This window comes from Mus pahari, chromosome 19 (genome assembly GCF_900095145.1).
Source record: "Mus pahari chromosome 19, PAHARI_EIJ_v1.1, whole genome shotgun sequence".
Taxonomy (NCBI): Eukaryota; Metazoa; Chordata; class Mammalia; order Rodentia; family Muridae; genus Mus; species Mus pahari.
The window spans coordinates 15,236,531-15,257,030 of NC_034608.1; the positions used below are offsets into that span (position 1 = coordinate 15,236,531).

General features: G+C 54.0%; 3 protein-coding genes across 3 annotated transcripts in view; all 3 read right to left on the minus strand.

The window, feature by feature from the left end:
- Positions 1–224: 224 nt before the first annotated feature.
- Apoe (apolipoprotein E) lies at positions 225–3,164 on the minus strand. Its single transcript, XM_021219177.2, has 4 exons — positions 2,987–3,164; positions 2,180–2,245; positions 1,432–1,600; positions 225–1,063 (listed from the first exon to the last, which is right to left on the minus strand). The coding sequence occupies exons 2-4, from the start codon at positions 2,220–2,222 to the stop codon at positions 337–339; spliced, it is 939 nt and encodes a 312-aa protein (XP_021074836.1). The 5' UTR covers positions 2,223–2,245; positions 2,987–3,164; the 3' UTR covers positions 225–336.
- Positions 3,165–5,309: 2,145 nt separating this feature from the next.
- On the minus strand, positions 5,310–17,303 carry Tomm40 (translocase of outer mitochondrial membrane 40). Its single transcript, XM_021218990.2, has 10 exons — positions 17,226–17,303; positions 16,855–17,133; positions 16,154–16,221; positions 15,545–15,637; positions 12,913–13,014; positions 12,728–12,833; positions 7,599–7,721; positions 7,398–7,474; positions 7,180–7,282; positions 5,310–5,808 (listed from the first exon to the last, which is right to left on the minus strand). Exons 2-10 carry the CDS (start codon positions 17,126–17,128, stop codon positions 5,669–5,671), a joined length of 1,086 nt encoding a protein of 361 aa, XP_021074649.1. The 5' UTR covers positions 17,129–17,133; positions 17,226–17,303; the 3' UTR covers positions 5,310–5,668.
- A 1,215-nt stretch (positions 17,304–18,518) lies between these two features.
- Nectin2 (nectin cell adhesion molecule 2) overlaps positions 18,519–20,500 on the minus strand; it is a 33,849-nt gene continuing 31,867 nt past the window's right edge. The window contains exon 9 of the mRNA XM_021218870.1: positions 18,519–19,641. Within this exon, the coding sequence (XP_021074529.1) occupies positions 19,369–19,641 (273 nt within the window). The 3' untranslated portion in view covers positions 18,519–19,368. The remainder of the gene's footprint in view (positions 19,642–20,500) is intronic.

Below are 20,500 nucleotides of genomic sequence, written 5' to 3' on the forward strand. Positions count from 1 at the left end.
GGAACTCACTCTGTAGACCAGGCTGGCCTTGAACTCAGAAATCCGCCTGCCTCCCGAGCGCTGGGATTAAAGGCGTGTGCCACCACGCCCCGGCTCCCTAGGCTTAATTTTTATTGCTACAAAACCACCTCCCTCTACAGATAGTGACAGGGCCATGGAATGTGTAAGACAAAAACAATAAACTGAGGCTGAAGCTGTGTGGAATCACTCACAGAGACTCAGCATGTGCTTGGAGAATCTTTATTAAGCAAGGGCCACCAGAGGGCCAGAGAGGTGCTTGGGACAGGGCCACCTGGCTGGATATGGATGTTGCTGCAGAGGACAGGAGAAGGATACTCATTGATTCTCCTGGGGCATTGGGGTGGAGATTATGGGGTTGGTAGCCACAGAGGCCTGTATCTTCTCCATCAGGTTCGCCCACTGGCGATGCATGTCTTCCACTATTGGCTCGAACCAGCCCTTGAGGCGGGCCTGGAAGATCTCTGCCTGCAGGCGTATTTGCTGGGTCTGTTCCTCCATCTTGGAGCGCACCTCCTCCATGTGCTCACGCACCTCCTCTAGGCGGTCACGGGCCTGGTTGCCCACTTCCTCCAGTCGCCCGCGGATGCGGTCACCAAAAGCCTGGGCGCGGTCGCGCAGAGGCTGGGCGGCTCCAGCGCCTAGGTTGGCTGTGCGCTGGCGACCCTGCTCCACCAGTGGCCCCAGGCGCTCACGGAGGGCACTCACACCGCGCTCCGCGCCCTCGCGTGCCCCGGCCTTGTACACCGCTAGGCGCTTCTGCAGATCCTCGGCATCCCGCATCAAGCGCTTGCGCATCTTGCGCAGGTGTGTGGAGAGCCGCGCCCGTATCTCTTCTGTGCTCTGGCCCAGCATGGTGTGCACCTCGTTGCGGTACTGCCCGAGTCGGTTGCGTAGATCCTCCATGTCGGCTCCGAGTCGGGCCTGTGCCGCCTGCACCTCTTTGGCCAGCCTGGCCCGTGTCTCCTCCGCCACTGGGCCCAGCTGTTCCTCCAGCTCCTTTTTGTAAGCCTTTACTTCCGTCATAGTGTCCTCCATCAGTACCCTGCAGGCCCAGAGGAAACACAGGAGGGGGAGATGAAGGCAGGACAGAAGGGCCAGAAACTACAGAGCAAGGTGTGGTGGTACTCGCTTGTATTCCCAGAAGTTGAGAAGCTGAGGCAGGAGAATCGCAGAGCCTTCGAAGCCAGCTCGAGTTACAGAATGGGATCTCGTCTCAAAGAGCCAAAAGCCAATCGACCAAGCCTTTCATCCCAACATCCAGAAGGCTAAAGAAGACAGGAGGATTCAAGGCCAACCTGGGCTACACACTAATTGAGAAAGGAAACAAGAAGGGGGTAGGCGCCCAGATAGGAGGCAACCCTGGATCTGGATATTCAGCGGGTGCCGAGGGTGAAAGAGCTGGACACTCACGTCAGTTCTTGCGTGACTTGGGAGCTCTGCAGCTCTTCCTGGACCTGGTCCGACAGCGTCTGCACCCAACGCAGGTAATCCCAGAAGCGGTTCAGGGCCTGCTCCCACGGTTGGCTGCTTTGCCACTCGAGCTGATCTGTCACCTCCGGCTCTCCCTCGGCTAGGCATCCTGTGTAGAGTTAAGTTTAAGGCTGGGACAGGACCTACAGTGTTCTTGGGTCTCTGAAGCAACAGTGGGTCCGGAGGCTGTGGAGTCTGTTTAGATACTACAAGCATGCACTGTCTTGTATCCTATGTAGTTCAGAGCTGAGACTAGGCAGGTATGGAATTAGAAAATGTATACCTCCCTTTTAAAAGCAACTAGGAAATTACACATTTCAACTGTGTGTGTGTGTGTGTGTGTGTGTGAGTGTGAGAGTGTGTGTGTATGTGTGAGTGTGTGTGTGTGCGTGTGTGTGTACCCTTGGAGGTCAGGGTTCTAGAGGGAATTGGCTCTCTCCTTCCACCATGTTGGTCTCAGAGTTAAGTCTTCAAGCTTTATAACAAGCACCTTTACCCACTGAGCCATCAATCCTCTCATAGGTAGGGGAAATCAAGGCCTAAGGAGTATATAAAACAGCTGCTCAGGGCTATTGAATCTCAGGTCTCAGAACCGCCCCAGCCTCAACCTGCCAGCAGAAGAGATCTACGGCTAGAATAGAATCCACAGAGGAGCACAGAGTCACCATAACAAGCCCTTGCTCCATACCTGCCAGCAAAGTGACCAACAGCACGGCCCACAGAGCCTTCATCTTCGCAATTGTGATTGGCCAGTCTGTGGAGGGAAAAACTGTCTTTGAACACCAGGGGGCGGGGGTGGAGGAACTCCGGCCACCCAGAGAACCCCACCTTACCTCCCTTCACAGATCTGTGAGCCATCTCAAAGGTCTTCAAAATAGAGCACCGGCTCTTCCCGAAGGTCTGTTTACCCCCCGCCCCCCCCCCCAGCTCGCTATCCGGCACCCCGCGGTGGATCCACTGCCAAAAATTCCAGCTCCCTCTCCTAGGGTTCAAATTCCACTTCACAGAGGGCCAGCGGGTGGTCCAGTTTACATTCCTCTTTCTCCCTTCCCGGCTAAGCCCTGCTTTCCATTTTGTGGCTTTTTAATCGTCCTCCATCCCTGCGAAGTGGTACTCTCCCACAATCCCAGAACTTCGGAAGCTCAGGCATGAGGATCCAGTTTGAAACCCGTCCGGGTTACTTGGGGACTGTGATGGAAATCAGTAGGTATTTACATAAACGCAGCCTAAGGCTCATCATGGGTTTTTTCGCCATTGGAGGGTTCCTAGTTGAGCCGGTATGCCGTGCACCGACAGTCCTGTACTCCTGGAGGTGACCCCTCTATCTGTTCTGACTCTGGCAAAGGCTAATTACCTCGCGTCCTTAGTTTGTCCCCCTCGTGCTTCCCACTTTTCCAATTCTTGTGCCTGTTTCCTGGACTCCAGGGGATCTCAAGGTTCCCAGCCTACATCCTACCAAAGTCCCTGGGTGAATCCCCAACCCAGATTGTCTTACCAGCTCCTTCCGAAACAAGTCCTTAGCCTCCGGGGTCTGAGCAGGGGATCGGATCCCAGACCTGTCCAATTATAGGACTCCCCCTGCCCCGCCCCCTCCTCAGCGCTAGGGCGGGCTGTGCCAGCCCCCTGTCACGAGGCGGGTTGTTCTCTCCCCCTTCACAGCAGGGCAGAGGAAAGAGGTGGAGTTTGGATGCCTTGTGACCCCCCCTCCTCTCCCCCGCCACCAAAGGGAGCGGACACCTCATTGAATAATCCAGGCCTCCGTACTGGGGCACTGAGTACTGCTTCTTGACCCTTTCCCGGTGGGGTCTGGTGCATTGTAAAGAAAAGAGCTGGCGGCCTAAATGGAAATGGGTGGGTGGGTGGAGGCTAAGAGGCACAGCTTCTGGGGTGAAGCCTGAGTTTTAACCCTGGTCCCTCGTTGTTGAATCCTCCGCCACAGGTGAACTCTTCGCATTCCAAGGCTGGGGCTTGCTCCAGTTCCTTCAGGAGCTGTTCAGTGGTGGCTCCCGATGGATTTGACGCCATACGTTAAGCCAAGCCCTGGGAACCCAGGCGTTGATGCTCCAGTCCTGTCTCTGGCGGTGGCCAGATGTGTAACCTTGGGAGAGAGAGCTACCCCTACCCATACAGAGCACTTTTTGTTTGTTTTTCGAGACAGGGTTTCTCTGTGTAGCCCTGGCTGTCCTGGAACTCACTTTGTAGACCAGGCTGGCCTTGAACTCAGAAATCCATCTGTTTGTTGTTTTTCGAGACAGGGTTTCTCTGTGTAGCCCTGGCTGTCCTGGAACTCACTTTGTAGACCAGGCTGGCCTTGAACTCAGAAATCCATCTGGCTCTGGCTCTGCCTCTGCTGGGATTAAAGGCGTGCGCCACCATGCCCGGCTCAGAGCACGTTTTTAAAAGTTGTTTGAGATTAGATTCTCAGGCTGCCCTCAAACCCAAAGGTCCTTCTGCCTCTGCTGTAGCATGCTGGGACTGTGGGCGTGCACCCCTGCGTGTGCATTCTCCACTCTCAAGCATTTTTCTTTCCTTTTTCCTCATAGAAGCAGAAGAGCAGGGGCTGGAGAGATGGCTCAGAGGTTAGGAGCACTGACTGACCTAGGTTCAAAATCTCAGCACCCACACAGCAGCTCACAACTGTAACACCAAGATCTGCCACCCTCACATAGACATACATGCAGGCAAAACACCAATGCACATTAAAAAAAAAAAAAAAAAAAGCCAAGCCAGAAGTTACGTATGGGAACACGTGCCTATAGTCCTAGCCTCTTGCAAAGCCGAGGCAGGAAGATCCCTGAGCTCAGATACAAAGTCCAAGCTAAAAGTGGGGAAGCTGTTGTACCTGGGAAGTGAGGTAGGGCAAAGGGCTCACAGGCACAGGCTTGCCAGCAGCACTGCCTGCACAAGCTTGCCTCTTCCCTGCTGTTGATCAGAGGGTGGCGGAGAGACAAGCCACACAGCAAGGGTTGGCACCAGACATGGCAACACATGATTCTGCAGGATGGGCAGAGGTGGAACACCTGGCTTCAAGGGTACAGGGTGCCTGGCCAGGCCTGTTAGCTTTGGCTGGGTGTGGTGAGACGATTTTTCAGGGGTTACCAAGGCCCAGGCAGCAGAGAGGGACACTGACCAGTTCATCTTGAGTCTTTGCTTCCCGTGGGGTGCCATGAGGAGCAGTGGTGAGATGCAGGGCCCAATCTGAGGCCCTTACCGCACACATCAGAGCAGGGGCTGGAACTATCTCACGGAAAAGCACTACAGGGAACCCAGCACCTGCCTGACACGTGAGGCCTGTTACTCTTCAACAAAATTTAAAAAACAAAACTTCCCATTTCCTTTTTCAGTCTGGGAAGGTCCTAGGGCCCGTTCCTCCCCCCTCAGTTACTTTCCTTATTGTGATAACTTCCAGGAAGTCGGTTTCTTCCTGAAGTTTGAGACCTCTGACCTTCCCACTGGGAGAAAGTCAGCTCGTGCTACCACCTCAGCCCTTTTTGGGCAGGGAGGCTCCTGAGCCTCATCTCCCTGCCCCCACCCTGTTTGCAGAGACAAAGTCCTCTGCCAGCTCTCCGGGCCAGGCTGCACAGGGGCGAGTGACCTGGAGCCACCCCCACCCCCCACGAGGCCAGGCCTATGATGTTCCTGCAGTGTTAAGTCCCCAAGAGCAGAGGGTGTGACCATGCCTGGCCAGGTTTTCTCTAAATTGCTTGGCACTACTGTGCTCTCCGAACCCTTGGCGCCGCCTGCTGGCAACCACAACAACTGGAGGCTTCTCAGATCCTTTTTTTTTTTCATGTATATTTTTTGTTTAAGTTTTTTTTCTGTAAAATGTCCCGGTTTTCCATAACTTATAAACATGATTTCTATGGAGGGGTGGAGGGGAAGTGACAGGCGGCTTGGCGCTCCTCTGCTGCCCTCAGGAGGACGGGGACATCAAGTCTTTTCCTTCCTGAGCCTGTACAGCCGCCTCTGCGTCTCTGCCTGGGCGCTCACAATCGAATGCCCTTCAGATCCCAGAACTCCCTCCGGGACCCCAGGCCCCCTGGACACTGTCCCCTGGCGCTGGGGATCCTTGGGCACCGGAGATCCCCTCCTTCCCACTGCCCCAGCCCCAAGAGAGAGGGAGAGGAGGGGAGGGCAGCCGGCCCAGCGGTGGTCTGCAGAGGAAGGACAGGAGGGCTCAGCCGATGGTGAGGCCGAAGCCGCACAGGAACTTATTCTTGCGGTGGTTCAGGAAGGCGCAGAGGGACAGTGTCAGGGGCAGGGGCGGAAGCTTCTTCTCCAGCGTGGCCCCCACGATCCAGTTACTGTTCACAGAGCCTGCGGGCCAAGAGCGGGGAAGAGACTGGGTGGCTGGATGTGCCTGGTCACCCTCCTCTGTGGCAGCCACAACGGACCCATAAGTGTATGTCCTGTCACCTGTCACACGTTGGGCCTCTAACTTTGGGGACCCTGGAATGGTGGCCTCCATGAACACACAGGACTAGTTGGGCTCAAGCTTAGCTCTATCTCTAGGTAAGGAAGAGAATTAATGGGGATGGAGGCAGCAGGGCCGGACTCAGTGGGCCTGGCCCAACCGCAGGAAAGGCTGAAGTCACAACCAAGGCCACTCCAGACGATCCCAGCAGCCCCTTCAAGGGGCTCAGCACCGCCCAGGTTTGACAAACCCGTGTCACTGCCCAGAATGAGGTTCTGAACCTGGCTATCACTACTCACACGCTCCTGCAGCCTGTTTCCCAGGCAGTGCTGGCTAGTTTTATACAAGCTAGTCATGTTTCCCCCTTTTTCTTTTGTTGTTTTCTGAGACAGGGTCCCAGAACTTGCTCTCCAGGCTGGCCTTGAACTCAAAGGGGTCCACCAGAGGGAACCTCAATAGATTTGTCTCCATTAGCTAGGGCAGTGGGCAAGCCTGTAGGGCATTTTTTTTTTCTTTTTTAAAAAATATTTATTTATTTATTATATGTAAGTACACTGTAGCTGTCTTCAGACACCCCAGAAGAAGGAGTCAGATCTTGTTACGGATGGTTATGAGCCACCATGTGGTTGCTGGGATTTGAACTCTGGACCTTTGGAAGAGCAATCGGGTGCTCTTACCCACTGAGCCATCTCACCAGCCCCTGTAGGGCATTTTCTAAGTGACTGATGTGGGAGTACCCAGCTTGTTTTCAGTGGGGCACCCTGAGCTCATGGTCCTGAGGCTATAAAAGCAGGCTGAGGAAGCCACAAGGAGCGAGCCAACAAGCAGCAGACTCCAAGACCTTCTGCACCAGCTTGCCTTCAGTTTCCTGCTTTGAGGCCTGCACCACCTTCTCCTCAGTGATAGGCATGCGATCTGAGAGTTGTAACCCAACATAACCTCTTCGCTCCCTAAGCTGTTTACCATCATGGTGTTTCATCACAGCAATAGAAGAACCCCAAGTAAGGCAAGAGTGGGTGGGGAGGGTCAGAGAGCTTGCTAGATGGGAACGGGAAGAGAGGGTTTGAAGCGAGGCCCCCAACATGTAGTAAACATGCCAGGGTAGGAGCCCCACTGTTTGACAAGCCGCCCTGAGTAATTTGGAGCTGCACAAAGTCCCCGCCCACACTCCACCAGCACATGCTCAACCTCCCCATTTCCCATGGACTCTACCACAGACACAGCAGAGTCATATCTGGCCTGTTCCCCAGGAGGGAAACTGAGGTCTTCCTTACCTTTGAAGAGGAAGTTGGCCTTGGGCAGGTCCAGCTGATACCCAAAGGAGGCACTGGTGTCCTGCATCCTGGTGCTGGCCTCAAACTCCACACCTACCTGCAGCTAGGGGAGGTAGGGCCCGGCACACATGTGAGTGGCCCATTAGGACTCCTGGGCATACCAACTGCACCAGCAAACCCAGCCTGGGACCCACAGCTAGGCACTCCCTCCGGCTCACCTGGTCACTGGCTTTGTGGTAATAGGTCGCATGCATGCCAGCCTGGCCCAGCGTTACTGTAGCCAACCAGTTGTTCACTAAGAGAGCAGAGTTGGGTGAGGACCAGGTATCAAGGGATGTGGGCATCTGGAAACCCCACTCTCTTCCCTCTCAACCCTGAGGTACAGGCCAGACTCCTCCCTAAGTGCACCCCAGGCTCACGTGTGTATTTCCCAGCTAGAGACATGACAGTGCCCTCCTCTCCAGGCCGCCGGTGGTACACGAGCTCTCCACCCAGGGCCAGACACGGTGTGATGCTCTGGAGGTAATGGGCCACGAGGATTCCTGCAGGAGGAGAGGGTGGTCAGACTCGCCAGCTCCAACCAGGCCTGGCCTCACCTCCCCAGTGGCTCTTGTCCGCTAAACCTCATAACAGTTCATGCAGTTCTCCACTGCCCTGCGTCTCCTGGGCTGTGACCCCCAAAGCAGTAGCACATACTTGCCACCACTTAGGGAGAAAAGAAGCAAGTCACCCTTCAACAGAACACGGAGAAGCAGGCCCTTCTACATCACAGCCCAAAGCTCTGAGGCACTCTGGTTTAAAGGCAGGGCAGGGAGCTGGGAGGGAGGGACTGGAGGCATGGGTGGACAGCAGAGCTCCCTGACCTGTAGAAGCCTCCGAATTCTACCCCTAAAATGGGGAGAGGGGAGAAAAAAGAAATGTGAAAACCAAAGACTGGAACAGATGGGAAGCAAAGAGCAGAGTTCGGGGAGGCCAAGGCCAGGTGGGCAGGCAGGCTTGCCAAGGTGGCAGTGGGTGATCTCCCACAGAACGGGAATGAGTAAGCAAGCCTGTGACTCCATGACTTGGGAGAGAGTGCCAGGCCAGCCCGGGGTACAGTGATACCAAGTCTGGAAACACTTTCCTGAGGCCCATCTGGCAGAACAGTGAGAAGGACTCCATGTGGACCAGCTTGTGCAAGGAACTAAGTCTTCCATGCCCCTACAACACGTGAACACGGCAGGGCCTGGGTGGGTGTATTCCCAGAAGTCTATGACTGGACAGGCAGGCGCCATGGGTTCATAGGTTTAGAGGCCAGTGTGAATGCTCCCTCAGAGAGCAGGGGACCATTAGCTTCAGAAGAGCATCAAGCCAATCCCAGCAAACCTCTGAGCACCAGGATCAAGTCATCTAAGAGGAAGCTGAGAGCCACCTACAGACAGCAACCGCAGGGCAGAAGTCCCTTCCCCCACTCACAGCTGTAGGGGCCACCACTGTCCCGAGACAGCCATCTTTACCCACAGCCTCCACACAGGTGAAACCTCTCCCACAGCCCTCACATCCACACAGGGTGTCTCACAGAAGAGCAAACCGAGGACTCCCATAGTTTGCCAGTGCTTAATGAACATCTGGGCTCCTCACAATAGATTGTGGTGCCCTAAGGGTTGGCCCCAGCATAAAAACAGAGCCAGCCACCTTGAGACACCTGGCCAACCTGTCCCATCTAGCCCTCTCCTAAGTGGGTTGAATTTGAAGGCTCTGAATTACAATGGTTCCTCTTAGGAGTTTGTGGGGGCTTTTCTGAGTCAGCATCCTACTATGTGGCCCAGGCCTGCCTTGGTACATGGTCCTGCCCTAGCCTAACATATAGCAAGGTTACAAGTACCACCACAGCCCATCTTTGATCTTATTATGGTTTAAGGGTCTTGGTCTGTCTCTCTGTCTCAATACAGGGTTTCTCTGTGTAGTCCTGGCGGTTCTGGAACTCATTCTGTAGACCAGGCTGGCCTCTGCCTCCCAAGTGCTGGAATTAAAGGTGCCCCACCACTGCCTGGCGGCCTGAAGGTTTCTTTCTCTGGAATGGGTGCTTTGCCTGCACCTATGTCTCTGTGACGCCTGGTGTCCACAGCGGCCAGAAGAGGATACCAAACTGTCTGAACAGGACTTAAGGCAGTTCTGAGTGGACGTACAGGCACTTGAAATTAAACATGGGTCCTCTAGAAAACCAGCAAGTGCTCCCAGCCACTCTCTAGGCCCCCTGAACCATTTATAGTCTTTTCAAAAATATATTCTTATGCCAGGTGGCCTTCATCTCAACATGAGATAGAACAGGAGGAGGTGGATCTGAGTCTGGGGCCAGCCCACTTTACATGCTGTTCCAGGACTGCCAGGACCATATAGAGAACCCATTTCAATAAACAGTGAAGGGTCTTGATCTGGAGCCTTAAATGGGGTGATCCTTCTGCCTAGGCCTCCCACATGGTTCAAGACGGCACACCCACTGCCATCAGTAATTGTGCAAGCAAGTGCTTGTGCAAGCATACAGGTAAGCACAGGTCAGAGGACAACTTGGTTCCTTTCCACATGTCCCAGGGAATCAAATTCAGGAGGTCAGGCTTGGCAGCGAATGCCCAACCTGCTCAGCCCTGCCGTCCGCCCACCCTGTTCCCTGTTCTGTTGCTGTTATTCACTCTGCAATCCTGAACAGTTCAGAACTTGTGAAGATTCCTCTGGCCGTGTGAGCCACCAAGCTCAGCTAGGCTGAGCCACAAGTCTCTCTAAAAAGCTGAAGTGGAATTTGCTCACTAATTAGTCTAGGATGACCCTGGAGGGGAAATCCTGGTTCCCAGGTCTTGAGTGATGGCTACTTTAGTTAGCTGGTTGCTAGGTTTTTTTTTTTTAAAGATTTATTTGGCAGGTGTGGTGGCGCATGCCTTTGATCCCAGCACTCGGGAGGCAGAGGCAGGCGGATTTCTGAGTTCAAGGTCAGCCTGGTCTACAGAGTGAGTTCCAGGACAGCCAGGGCTACACAGAGAAACCCTGTCTCGAAAAACCAACCAACCAACCAACCAACCAACCAACCAACCAACCAACCAATCAACCAACCAACCAAAACAACCACCAAAACCAAGGCTGCCCCTCCTCTTCGAGCTTCTTGGGTGGGGCACTGGCATTTTGGACCAGCTGTCTGGCTTATTCCAGTAAAGATGTGGCTCCTCATTAGACGACATCAGAGACTAATTAGAGCCTGCTTTGTAAGCCAGAGTTGATTTCCATCCCTGGTACCTACAGTGCAAGTAGACAACTCCTAAAAGCTGTCCTCTGACCTCCACATACACTGACACACAGTGATAAACAAAGTAAAAAAATACAGTAGCAATCAGTTGCTGGGCAATGGTGGTGCACACCTTTTATTCTGGCATTTGGGAGGCAGGGGGAGGGGGAATTGCTGAATTTGAGGCCAACCAGGTCTATAGAGTGAGTTCCAGGACAGCTAGGGCTACACAGAGAAACCCTGAATGGAAAAATCTCCACCTAGAAAGTATTCAATCGTTTCAACTTGCTTCATGTATGACTTATCCTAATATAGTAACACGTACATTGTACAAACATTTGTTTTGGGGGTTAAAATACATATTTGTCAGGTAGATTTGCATACTCTTGATCTTACCACTCAGGAGAAAGGCAGGCAAGAGCTCAGTTGAGTTCTGGGCCAGCCATCAAGAACAAAAACAATTGCCAGGCGTGGTGGCACACACCTTTAATCCCAGCACTCTGGAGGCAGAGGCAGGCAGATATTTTTGAGTTTGAGGCCAGCCTGGTCTACAGAGCAAGCCCCAGGACAGCCAGGCCTACACAGCAAAATTCTGTCTTGCAACACAGAACAAAGCAATTTTTTAAAGGGACTATAACCCAATCACTCCATGAGCACCTCACTGGTGGATCTAGGCAGGCGCCAAGCCTCACCCCAGTGTACACTTAAAATCCGAATGTGCTTTTCATCTGGAGGCCCACCCTGGGACAGACACTCCCCAGAGGAGACTCAGGTTTCTTGTCCACTAACTCACTGTCAACGCTTAAGTACACCCTATGGGTAGGCTCGGTACACTTGCACTCAGTGGACAGTTACGACAGGCCGTCAGGGACTCCTGCACACCTCAAAGAAGGAAGAGAGCAGAAGCAGAGAAGGGTCAGATGTCGGCACCCATCTTGGCCCGTCCTACCTTTCTGTCTGTGTGTGGGAACACTGTGCTCCATTCCATGACCAAAAGTCAAATCCAAGTACCACAGGTAGGGAAAATAAGGACAGTTCCATCACCTGGTACTTAGGCCATGCCTGACCCTATAGGGCGAGAGTTCACCAAGCTTCACCAGTGTCACTAGGGTGTACATGGCTGGGCAGACAGCAGCAGCCCACGGCTGAACTATGTTCCCAATCATGGTTACTGCCTGATGGCACTGTAGGGTTCTGCTCCATGAGAATGGAATCCAGGAACTTAACCATGGTGCCACACGCCATCTCAATTTACCTCCACCATTTTATCCCTTTCCTTCCCCACCTAGGTAGACCAGGTGGTGGTCTGAATGAGAAATGCCCCATAGTCTCAGGCATCAGAACAGTTGCACACCAGTTGGAGAGGCCTGGGCATGGCTTGCTCAAGGAAATACGTCACTAGGGGCAGACTGAAGTGTCAAAGCTAATGTCATTTCTAGTGGTCTCTCTCGCTTTGCTTCTGCCACTTGCTGACATGTCCCATTGTCAGGACAAAGTCTTTTCTTTCTGGATCTATACCCCTAAACAAATCCAACCCTCTCCAGTGTGGCACTGGGCATGGTGTCTGACCACACCAACTGAACACTCACAGGGCAGGCTGGCCTTCCTTGTATAAGCCTTCCCAAGCGTTGAAATGAGAGGTTTGTATCATCAGAGAGTCTCACTATGCAGGGCAGGCTGGCCTTCAACTCAGGCAATCTAGTGCCCCTGCCTCCCTCCCTCGAGCTAGGGCTAAAGGCTTGTTCCACCAGGTCAGAACAGTGGCCCAGCAGTTAGGAGCACTGTCATCTCTTTCAGAAGATCTAGATGTCACCAGCACCAAGAAGGTGACTGGCAGCAGCCTCTAGGAACTGGACACACTCTGCTGGTGCTTGAGGGCAATAGGCAGGCTCCAAGCGTGTGAACGTGCACATATGCATGTGCACACCCACACATACTGCACACAACCACACCAAATAATGTGAAAAAAAAAAAAAAAAAAAAAAAAAGTAGATGCCCAACCTGGAAAGGGATCCAACATCTACCCTTGACCCTGCCCAGTCCTGAGGTTACAGGTAAGGCCATACCTGGCCTTTCACTTTATTTTTGATAGGGATTCACAGCTCATGCTGCCAGAAACTCATGACTGCGCTGCCTTAGCCTTGTGAGTGCTAGGACCACAAGCTTGGGGCAGCACCCAAGATCTCAAGTCACTCCTCCCCTGCCACCTCTCAGAGGCAAGGCCATGCCATGTGCCTTGTGGGGAAGGGGATCTGGATCAAGGCTTCAAGGGCACCACTGAGCCCCACCTCTTACCTGAACCCACCAAGACATCTGGGTTGCCCAGGGTGACAGCAGCTGTGAAGTCGGAGCCCCGGTACTCGCCATCCACCTGCCAGTTCACAAACTTGGACTGCTGGGTCTGTGGGGGAGGGGCAGTGTGAGGACCACAGGGGAGGGCGCACCTGTGGGGGTGACAGGCCACATCTATCCAGACTCACCTGGATGGCCATTTTGGACCTGAGGCCTGGGCTCAGCTGGTGGATGACCTGTGCATTGAGGCTTCCACTATTATCCATGTCACCCACCAGCACGGGGAACGCCTGCGGGACAGAGGGAAGGTTAGAGGTTAACATCAGTCACAGAGTCACACTGGCATGGTCTCCACCATGAAGCCGCCTCAGTGCCCACACTGCATCCACTTGGGTCATCATTTCAGTGACACACTTGTCCCTGGAGCAGGTGTGACCCCACAGCTAGGCACAGTCCAGGTACACTGAGTGGTTTTATTTTTATGTTTGGAGACAAGGTTTCCTGTTGCTCTGGGTAGCCTCAAACTATCTACCTTAACTAAGGTTTCTTTTGTTTTTGTTTTCCAAGACAGGGTTTCTCTGTGTGGCCCTTGCTGTCCTGGAACTCACTTTGTAGACCAGGCTGGCCTCGAACTCACAAATCCGCCTGCCTCTGCCTCTCGAGTGCTGGGATTAAAGGCACGCGCCACCACCGCCCAGCTTAACTAAGGTTTCCATTGCTGGGATAAACACCAGGACCAAAGCTAACTGGGGAAGCAAAGACTTCCTCCAGTTTCTAATTCTACAGTACAGTCCATTACTGAGGGAAGACAGGGCAGGAACTCAATGCAATGTGGAGGCAGGCGCTAAGGATGTGGAGGCAGGTGCTGAGGCCGTGAACGGGTGCAATTCACCGGCTTGCTCAGCCTTTCTCATAGCACCCGAGACCAGCCCAGGGCAGCACTGTCCGTGAGTCTGGCCCCCCCCCCACATCCATCGTCATTCTAGAAAGTGGCCCTAATCTAGAGGTGGCATTTTCTCAGTTGGCGCCTTTCCCCAGGTGACTGTAGCTTGTATCACCCTGACTAGCTGCACCAGCTAGTCCCCACAGCAGCTATGTCATGGTGGATGCCCATGACTCCTGAGTCTGTATTACAGGTCTGCCCATCGGTTTGCATGTTTATTTATTCATGGAAGTCGTTGGTCTTGCTATGTGGGTGGAACACCTCACCCTTCTGCCACAGCTTTCCCCAGGGCTAGGATGGTAGGCACGTGTGAGGACAGTCAGCTGGGTTTGTGCTTCCTGGTTGACAACATAAGACCTCCACGGTGGGCTTGTTCCTGCCACTGTCTTCCCTGCGACAACAGCATACTTTCTGAGGCCTTTTGCTTCCCACACCTCATCTCCAAGCTGTGTCACAGGCCAGCCTCAACTCTTAGATCCTGCTCCACTCTTCAAAACACACCTCAAGGGGCCAACGAGATGGCGCAGTAGGAAGGGTAAAGGCACTTGTCACCAAGCCTGAGGACAGCAGTTCAAGCTTCAGTGCACACAAGGTGTAAGGAAAGAAGTTGTCGTCTGTCCTCCACAGGCCTCCTCACCACACAAACAAATGCAACCCCAGTGCAGCTCAGGCCTTCCCTACCTCGAAACACTAGGGCCCTAAGATACACAGACGGGCAATGCCAACGGGCTCTGCAGCGCCTGCGGAGGATTTCACTCCTTGCTGATCTGCTTGCTAGTGGAGGGGCAAGACTGGAGAGATGGCTCAGCGGCTAAGAGCACTGACTGCTCTTCCGAAGGTCCTGAGTTTAAATCCCAAGCAACCACATGGTGGCTCACAACCATCGTAATGAGACCTGACGCCCTCTTCTGGTGCGTCTGATGACAGCTACAGTGTACTTATTTACTATAATACTGTAGAGATTTAAAAACAAAAAGCAGCAGACACAATGGCACACATTTTAATCCCTGCACTTGGGAGGCAGACAGGAGGGCAAGAAGACCTGTTTTACACAGAGTTGGTATAAACTAGGTGAGAGCACTCCTACATGTAAGCGTGAGAACCCATGTTCAAACCCCTGCCACATGTGTTGCATGGTCTAAGCGTCATGCCTGTCCTGTGAGCTTGCTCGGCAGCCTGTCTAAGCCTAAACGGTGAGCTTTCGGATCAGATGTCCCACTCTGGCTTTTGCAAGACACCCCCACACACGCTACCACACAGGAATGCACACATGCAAACTCCACACAAAAAACTGCTAAGGATGTATCAGTCAGTGAGAATGCTTGTCTAGTATGTCCAGGTTTGAGTTCCAGCACCAGAGAAAACCAAGAATGAGGACTCGGGTCTGAAATGGCAGCACTTGGGGAGGTAAAGGCAGGGCTGACAGCTTAAGACCATTCTCAGCCACAGCTCAGTATCTCAAAAACCACAAACAAAACCCCACAGGCAGCATGAGGAGAGCGGCAGCTCAGCCCTCCACCTCCCGCTTGCACCCAGCTCCACACCCCTCTCCCCACCCCCTGAGGAACATACCTGAAGCACCCATCTGACCCAGCTCCCTCGCCAAATTTCTGTGGCTCTCTAGCGCCCCCTAGAGAACACCCAAGCAAAAATCTTGACATTGCAGGTGCTCTATCTGGTTCAAGCATCCTGGCTTGTTAGAACAGCATGTTAGGGGTATTGCTGCAGGAAGGAACCACCCATGTCCCAACACCTCCATAGCCCTTGGCCGCTCTCTTGCTCACCTCCTTCCCTCCAAAGCCCCCTTGAGTCTGTCACCTGGCCACCGGATTTCCTTAACAGATGTTAGAATGAATGACTGCTTAAAGAAATCTTACCTCTGTGGGACTCAGCTGCTTCGTCCCCACGTATGTGACCCCAAAGTGGTAGTTGGACTCCCCAATTGTGCCGAGGGCTACTGTGTGGGTCACCTGGGAGAAAAGAGTAGGTGGTGGGGGTCTTGGCGATAGCTGGGGGATGCAAACTAGAGATGTGGAGATGGGGAGTGAACACCGGGTGTCAGGCCACGACTAGCAGCATCAATGCCCAGGGATCCAACAAAACACCAGGCCTGACCTGATGAGATTAAAGGTTTCTAGTGAGAAAGTGGTGTCAGGGTGGGCGCCACACTCATCGTTTGCACTCCTATTTGTCTTTGTAGGGTAAGAATTATGGACCCCTAAACCCTAATTCCCCCAGACCCCCAGTAGTCACCCTGGAATTCCTGAGTCTTACTGTCAGTTTGCCCTTTATGTTTTGGTACAGGGTCTTTCGATGCATGCCGGGCTGGTCTGGGGAGTACTGTCCAGTAGTGCCATTGCAGTGCTATCTGAATCTTGCTCCCTACCAACCCCCCCCCAAGCCTTTAAGAGAGTGAGGGGATCTGTATGCATGGAGGAGGATCGCTGTTGTGACCTCTGGAGGGTCAAGGCACCAGAAAGGCTCACCTGGAAACGGTTGCTCAACCCTTTGTTGACTGTAAGTTTGACACCTTCCATCTGAACTGGAAACAGCTCTGCAGAAGAGAGATGCTGTCACACCCCAGATTCTTTCCCTCCCATCCCAAGGTCTCTTCAGACTCTTACCTCACTATCTAAATCATCCCACCAACAGGAAGGAACCTCGGCCCTTTGCACTGGTTTTAAACCCAGTGCAGTCACCTCAACTTAGGAAACTCACTCTCTTGCCTAACTTCTCGCGCTTACAGTTCTCACCACACAGAACTGCTCTTAGTAAATTAACACACTCTTGACTATCAAGAGTAAGAACGTACCCCCTCTTATGACCAAATTGTCAAAAGACCCTAGGCTAGGATCCTTGGGTCGAACCCCTCACGGGAGCATTGGGGAAAACCTCTCGACACCGTGACCTTGGGCTAGAATTCCCTTTCTGATCACACTCCTGAATCTTGGCGGGGTCGGTCCCCCGGCTCTCAGTACCCTAAGACTTCTCCCTCCCGCTGTGGCATTCTTCCCCAAGGAGTTCAACATCTGATCGCAGTTCCGAGCCCCAAGTTCAAGGTCCCACCCTCCCAATCCATCCTCGGCTCCCAACGTTCTTTCTGTTCAATGATTGCAACGATGTGCGCCAATCCTCCGGGGGTCCCTTCCCTGTCCCCGGGGGGCCATTCGGGCCCGGCGCCCCTCACCCTTGCACTTCCGGTGGCACTCCTCGAACGTCCCCGGGTTGGGCAGGCATCCGCAGCTCCCATCGTCCGAGGCCCCCGCAGCGCCGCTGGCCGCAGCCCCGGGAGTCCGTTCCGAACCGCGGCCAGCGCTTGACCCAGGGCCCAGGCCGCCCCCGAGCGGCGGCAGCGTGAAGCCTGGCGGCGAAGGAGGCGGCGGCGGGAGCCCCACGAGGGACGGCGTCGGAGGCGGCGGTGGCCCTGCGGGCGGAGAGCTGGCGGCCAACACGTTCCCCATGGTATCTGCGAGGGCAGAGGGCAGGGGTCAGGGGCGACACGCACACCCCCGGATGCGACCCCAGGCCCTTCCCACCCAACGCGGACTCGGCTCTCACTGGCGGCGGCGGCGGCGCCTGGTCCCGGCCTGGGCTCCGCTCCTACCCCGTGCGCTAAGCGCAACCGAACCCGCTGCCGCCGCCGCCGCCGCCGTTTCCCCGCCCCATGGATGCTATTGGTTCGGTGTCCCCCGAGATCCGCCCACCGCCCTAGAAGAAAGACATTCTATTGGAGAATTGGCAGGAAGTTCCACCCTTCCTTCAAAGCCCCTATTCCTATTGGCTCTTAGTCGAAATCAGTCAGCGCAGCTTCCTCTGCTTTCCTAGTGGCTCGTGTATCCCGAGTTCATTGGTCCGCGACGCCGCGGGGGCTGGAGCTAGTTCGCTATTTGTCGATATCACACGCGTTGACACACCTACTTGGTCACTGCCCCGCCCTCCTTTTGGAGGCGCGGAGACCCGCCCCAGAAAATGCCTTGACCATTGGTGGACCGCGGCTCATCTCGCATTCTAATTGGCTACAGTATGTCTAATGGGCCGACCACGGTGACGTGAAGGCCAGGTCTCTCATTGGCTAATGTGCCAGGGTCAAAGGGCACGAGTAGAGGTGCGTTGCGCTGCAGACGCTGCTAGGCAGCAAGGTCAGGTCTGGCGTCCCGACAGGCACCGCGGTGGAGAGGCAGGGGCTGCGACGGGAAAGCCGGAAGTGCCGCCCCTTCCCACAGTGCCTCGGGAAGGTTTCCGAGCGGTTCTGGGACAACCGGGCGGCCTCCACCTCCCCGCGAGGCCGCCTCTCCCTCGGCGCCGCGGCTGCCTCGACCCCCCCTTTACCCATCATGCCGTCTGCTCCTCGCGTCACCGTGGCGGCGTCTATCTTTGGCCCATTCATTCCTGTCCCATTACCCAGCATTCCTTCCCCCATTCATTGCGCTTCAATCCCTCGGCTCGGCTTAGCCCGCGTCTGCCCGCTCACGTTTGCCATCCTTCCGGCCTTTCCCTAATTAACCATCTTGGAGTCTTTTACCTTCTGGCTGCTGCCCACTCCGCCTACGGCCCCCGGTTCTTATCTTTGCTTCTGGCTCATTCGTTTAGCTCCATTACCCATCACGCCTTGGGGGCTTCATTGAAAATATCTGCCTCTTGACCTTAGACACCTCTTGCATGCCTATCGGTTTCTTTTTTGTTGTTGCTTGATGCGGTGTTGCTTATTACTCATTAATTCTGGGGCATCTTTTGACTTTTGGGGGAGGAAGGGGAGTCTGTTCTGTATTGACTTACAGATCACGGATGCCTTTCAAGCTTCGGTCCTCATTCTACCCCCACTCCCTTCACATCTCACAGAAAACACAAGACTTTATCAAAGTAGAAACTCATATTATGTAGGAAATGCTTACAAAATAAAATTCCCAACCCAGATGCCCAGATTCTCCATCACACACATACACACACCATCCCCTAAAGAGGGATATGTAGTTCTCATCTCACTGGGTAGGGGTTAGAAGAATTCAGTAGTCGTCAGGATAAGATCAGAGTCTCCCAAACTTGGGGTGGCAAGGCACACTTGCATTAGGCTCTCCCCGCCAGCACTGGACCTGGAATTCATGCTCTGGAGACAGGAACTGGGGTGCTGGGTGCTGAGGAGAGGTTGTGAGAAACCTGAGATTCCTGCCTGCAGGAGTGGGTGGAGATGGAGAGGTCCTACCTTATACGGGGGAATCCTCTCCTTTTCACCCTTGGGGAGCAGGTGGGGAGGGATCAGGTGAGCTGCTGCTGCCTGGAGGGCTCAGGTCTGAGCAGCAGGAAGCCCCTGATCCCGGTCTTGCATATCTGTTGGACTCTATTGCCTGAGGACAAGTGCAAGGTCCGGAATTCTTTGGGACTTTAAGGGTACTTGATATTGAGTGGCATGGTCAAAGGGTCACAGTTTTAGGAGTCCCGGGGGCGTGCGGGGGGGTGGTGGTGGTGGGGTTTACAGGTGGTGCAGAAGGAGATGCTGAGCTCCCGGCCAAGGGAGATAAAATCCCCAGGTTTACAGTTATGCAGGTTTGCCTGCCTCAGACATCATAGACCATTAAGATGTCACAGGTGGACAGAACGGGTGATAGCTGTCCCTGGCTTGCCTGGAAATCAGAGTCCTAGATCACTGGTGGAAAGCTGATGGGTCAGGGGTGAAAGGTGAGAGGTCAGAGCCTCTGTGCCTCCCTCACACATACATGGCCCGTGACACAAAAAAGTCTTTGCTCTGGTAGGAGTCAGAGGGGCTGGGGTAGGACAGGGCATCATAAATAGGGTTGATTTTATCCAGGAAGTCTTCCTCCTCGTCATCTTCCTCCTCATCTTCGAGACCCAGGGAAACCCCCTCCACAACATTGGGTCCTGGAGGCACCAGAAGAGAAGGTCCCAGGCCTGTAGCCCCCAACAGCAGGGGCCCTGACCGCTCTTCCAGGGTGGGCAGCTCGTGATACCGAGGCATCTCCTAGAAGTGGGGAGGGAGCAAGCAAGAAGTCAAGGTCTCCTCAGTCTCAGGACGGCATCCCAGATCTGCCGCTGCCAATCAGATCCAACTACACCACTGCTGTCCTTTCTTCTCTGTACTCCTAACCCAAGCCCAGCACGGACCTCCTCGCCCTGTCCGTCTTCCTCTCTGATCTCTGAAGCCCAGTCCTTACCCAAGAACATCTGACCTCCGTGTTCCGTCTGTCTGTCTGTCTCTCCCTTTTCTTTACTCTTTATGTAGCTCTGGCTGTTCTAGTGGGCCAGATCTGCCTGCCTCAGTCTCCCAAGTTTTCTGCTTCAACCACCTGAGTGTTAGAATCAGGTCTGGGCTGCCACAGTTACAAAATGCTGAGCTCTGAACTCAGGGCTCCCTGCACACTGGGCAAACAACGGGGACCAACTGCCTTATAACCCCAGCCTGACCTCACTCTCTGTGTGTGGTTGGAGAAGAGGTCTTATGTTCTCTGTGGCCAAGGATGACCTTGAACTCCTGACCCTCCTGCCTCCATCTCCTTCGTGTTGGGATGAGAAGTGTGCACTCTTACGATCTGACAGACTTTTTTGTTTTATTTTACAAAAGGTCTCATTAGGAAGCATAGGTTGGATCCAAACATAGCCAAATACTGAGATTATAGGTGTGTACTCCATACCAGGCTTGGCTTTGGCTTTGTGTTTCTAGATATTTGGAAATGGATGTGTGTGTGTACTAGTATTTGTGCAGAAGCAGAGGAGGGTATCTGATCCCGTAAAGCCGGAGTCACAGGCACGGGGGGGGGGGGGCTAGTACGTGATTCAGACACAACTTTGGTCCTCATGACACAGCACGCTCTAAACTGCTG

Bases quoted from the DNA above. Each gene is read 5' to 3' on its own strand.
- Apoe (XM_021219177.2), bottom strand. From the start codon at position 2,222: ATGAAGGCTCTGTGGGCCGTGCTGTTGGTCACTTTGCTGGCAG. The intron at 1,601-2,179 runs GTATGGAGCAAG...AACTCTACACAG, and splicing joins GTTGGTCACTTTGCTGGCAG to GATGCCTAGCCGAGGGAGAG. The intron at 1,064-1,431 runs GTGAGTGTCCAG...CTGGGCCTGCAG, and splicing joins CAAGTCACGCAAGAACTGAC to GGTACTGATGGAGGACACTA.
- Tomm40 (XM_021218990.2), bottom strand. From the start codon at position 17,128: ATGGGGAACGTGTTGGCCGCCAGCTCTCCGCCCGCAGGGCCACCGCCG. The intron at 7,283-7,397 runs GTGAGCCGGAGG...TACCTCCCCTAG, and splicing joins ACCACAAAGCCAGTGACCAG to CTGCAGGTAGGTGTGGAGTT. The intron at 5,809-7,179 runs GTAAGGAAGACC...CTTGGCCCGCAG, and splicing joins GGCCAACTTCCTCTTCAAAG to GCTCTGTGAACAGTAACTGG.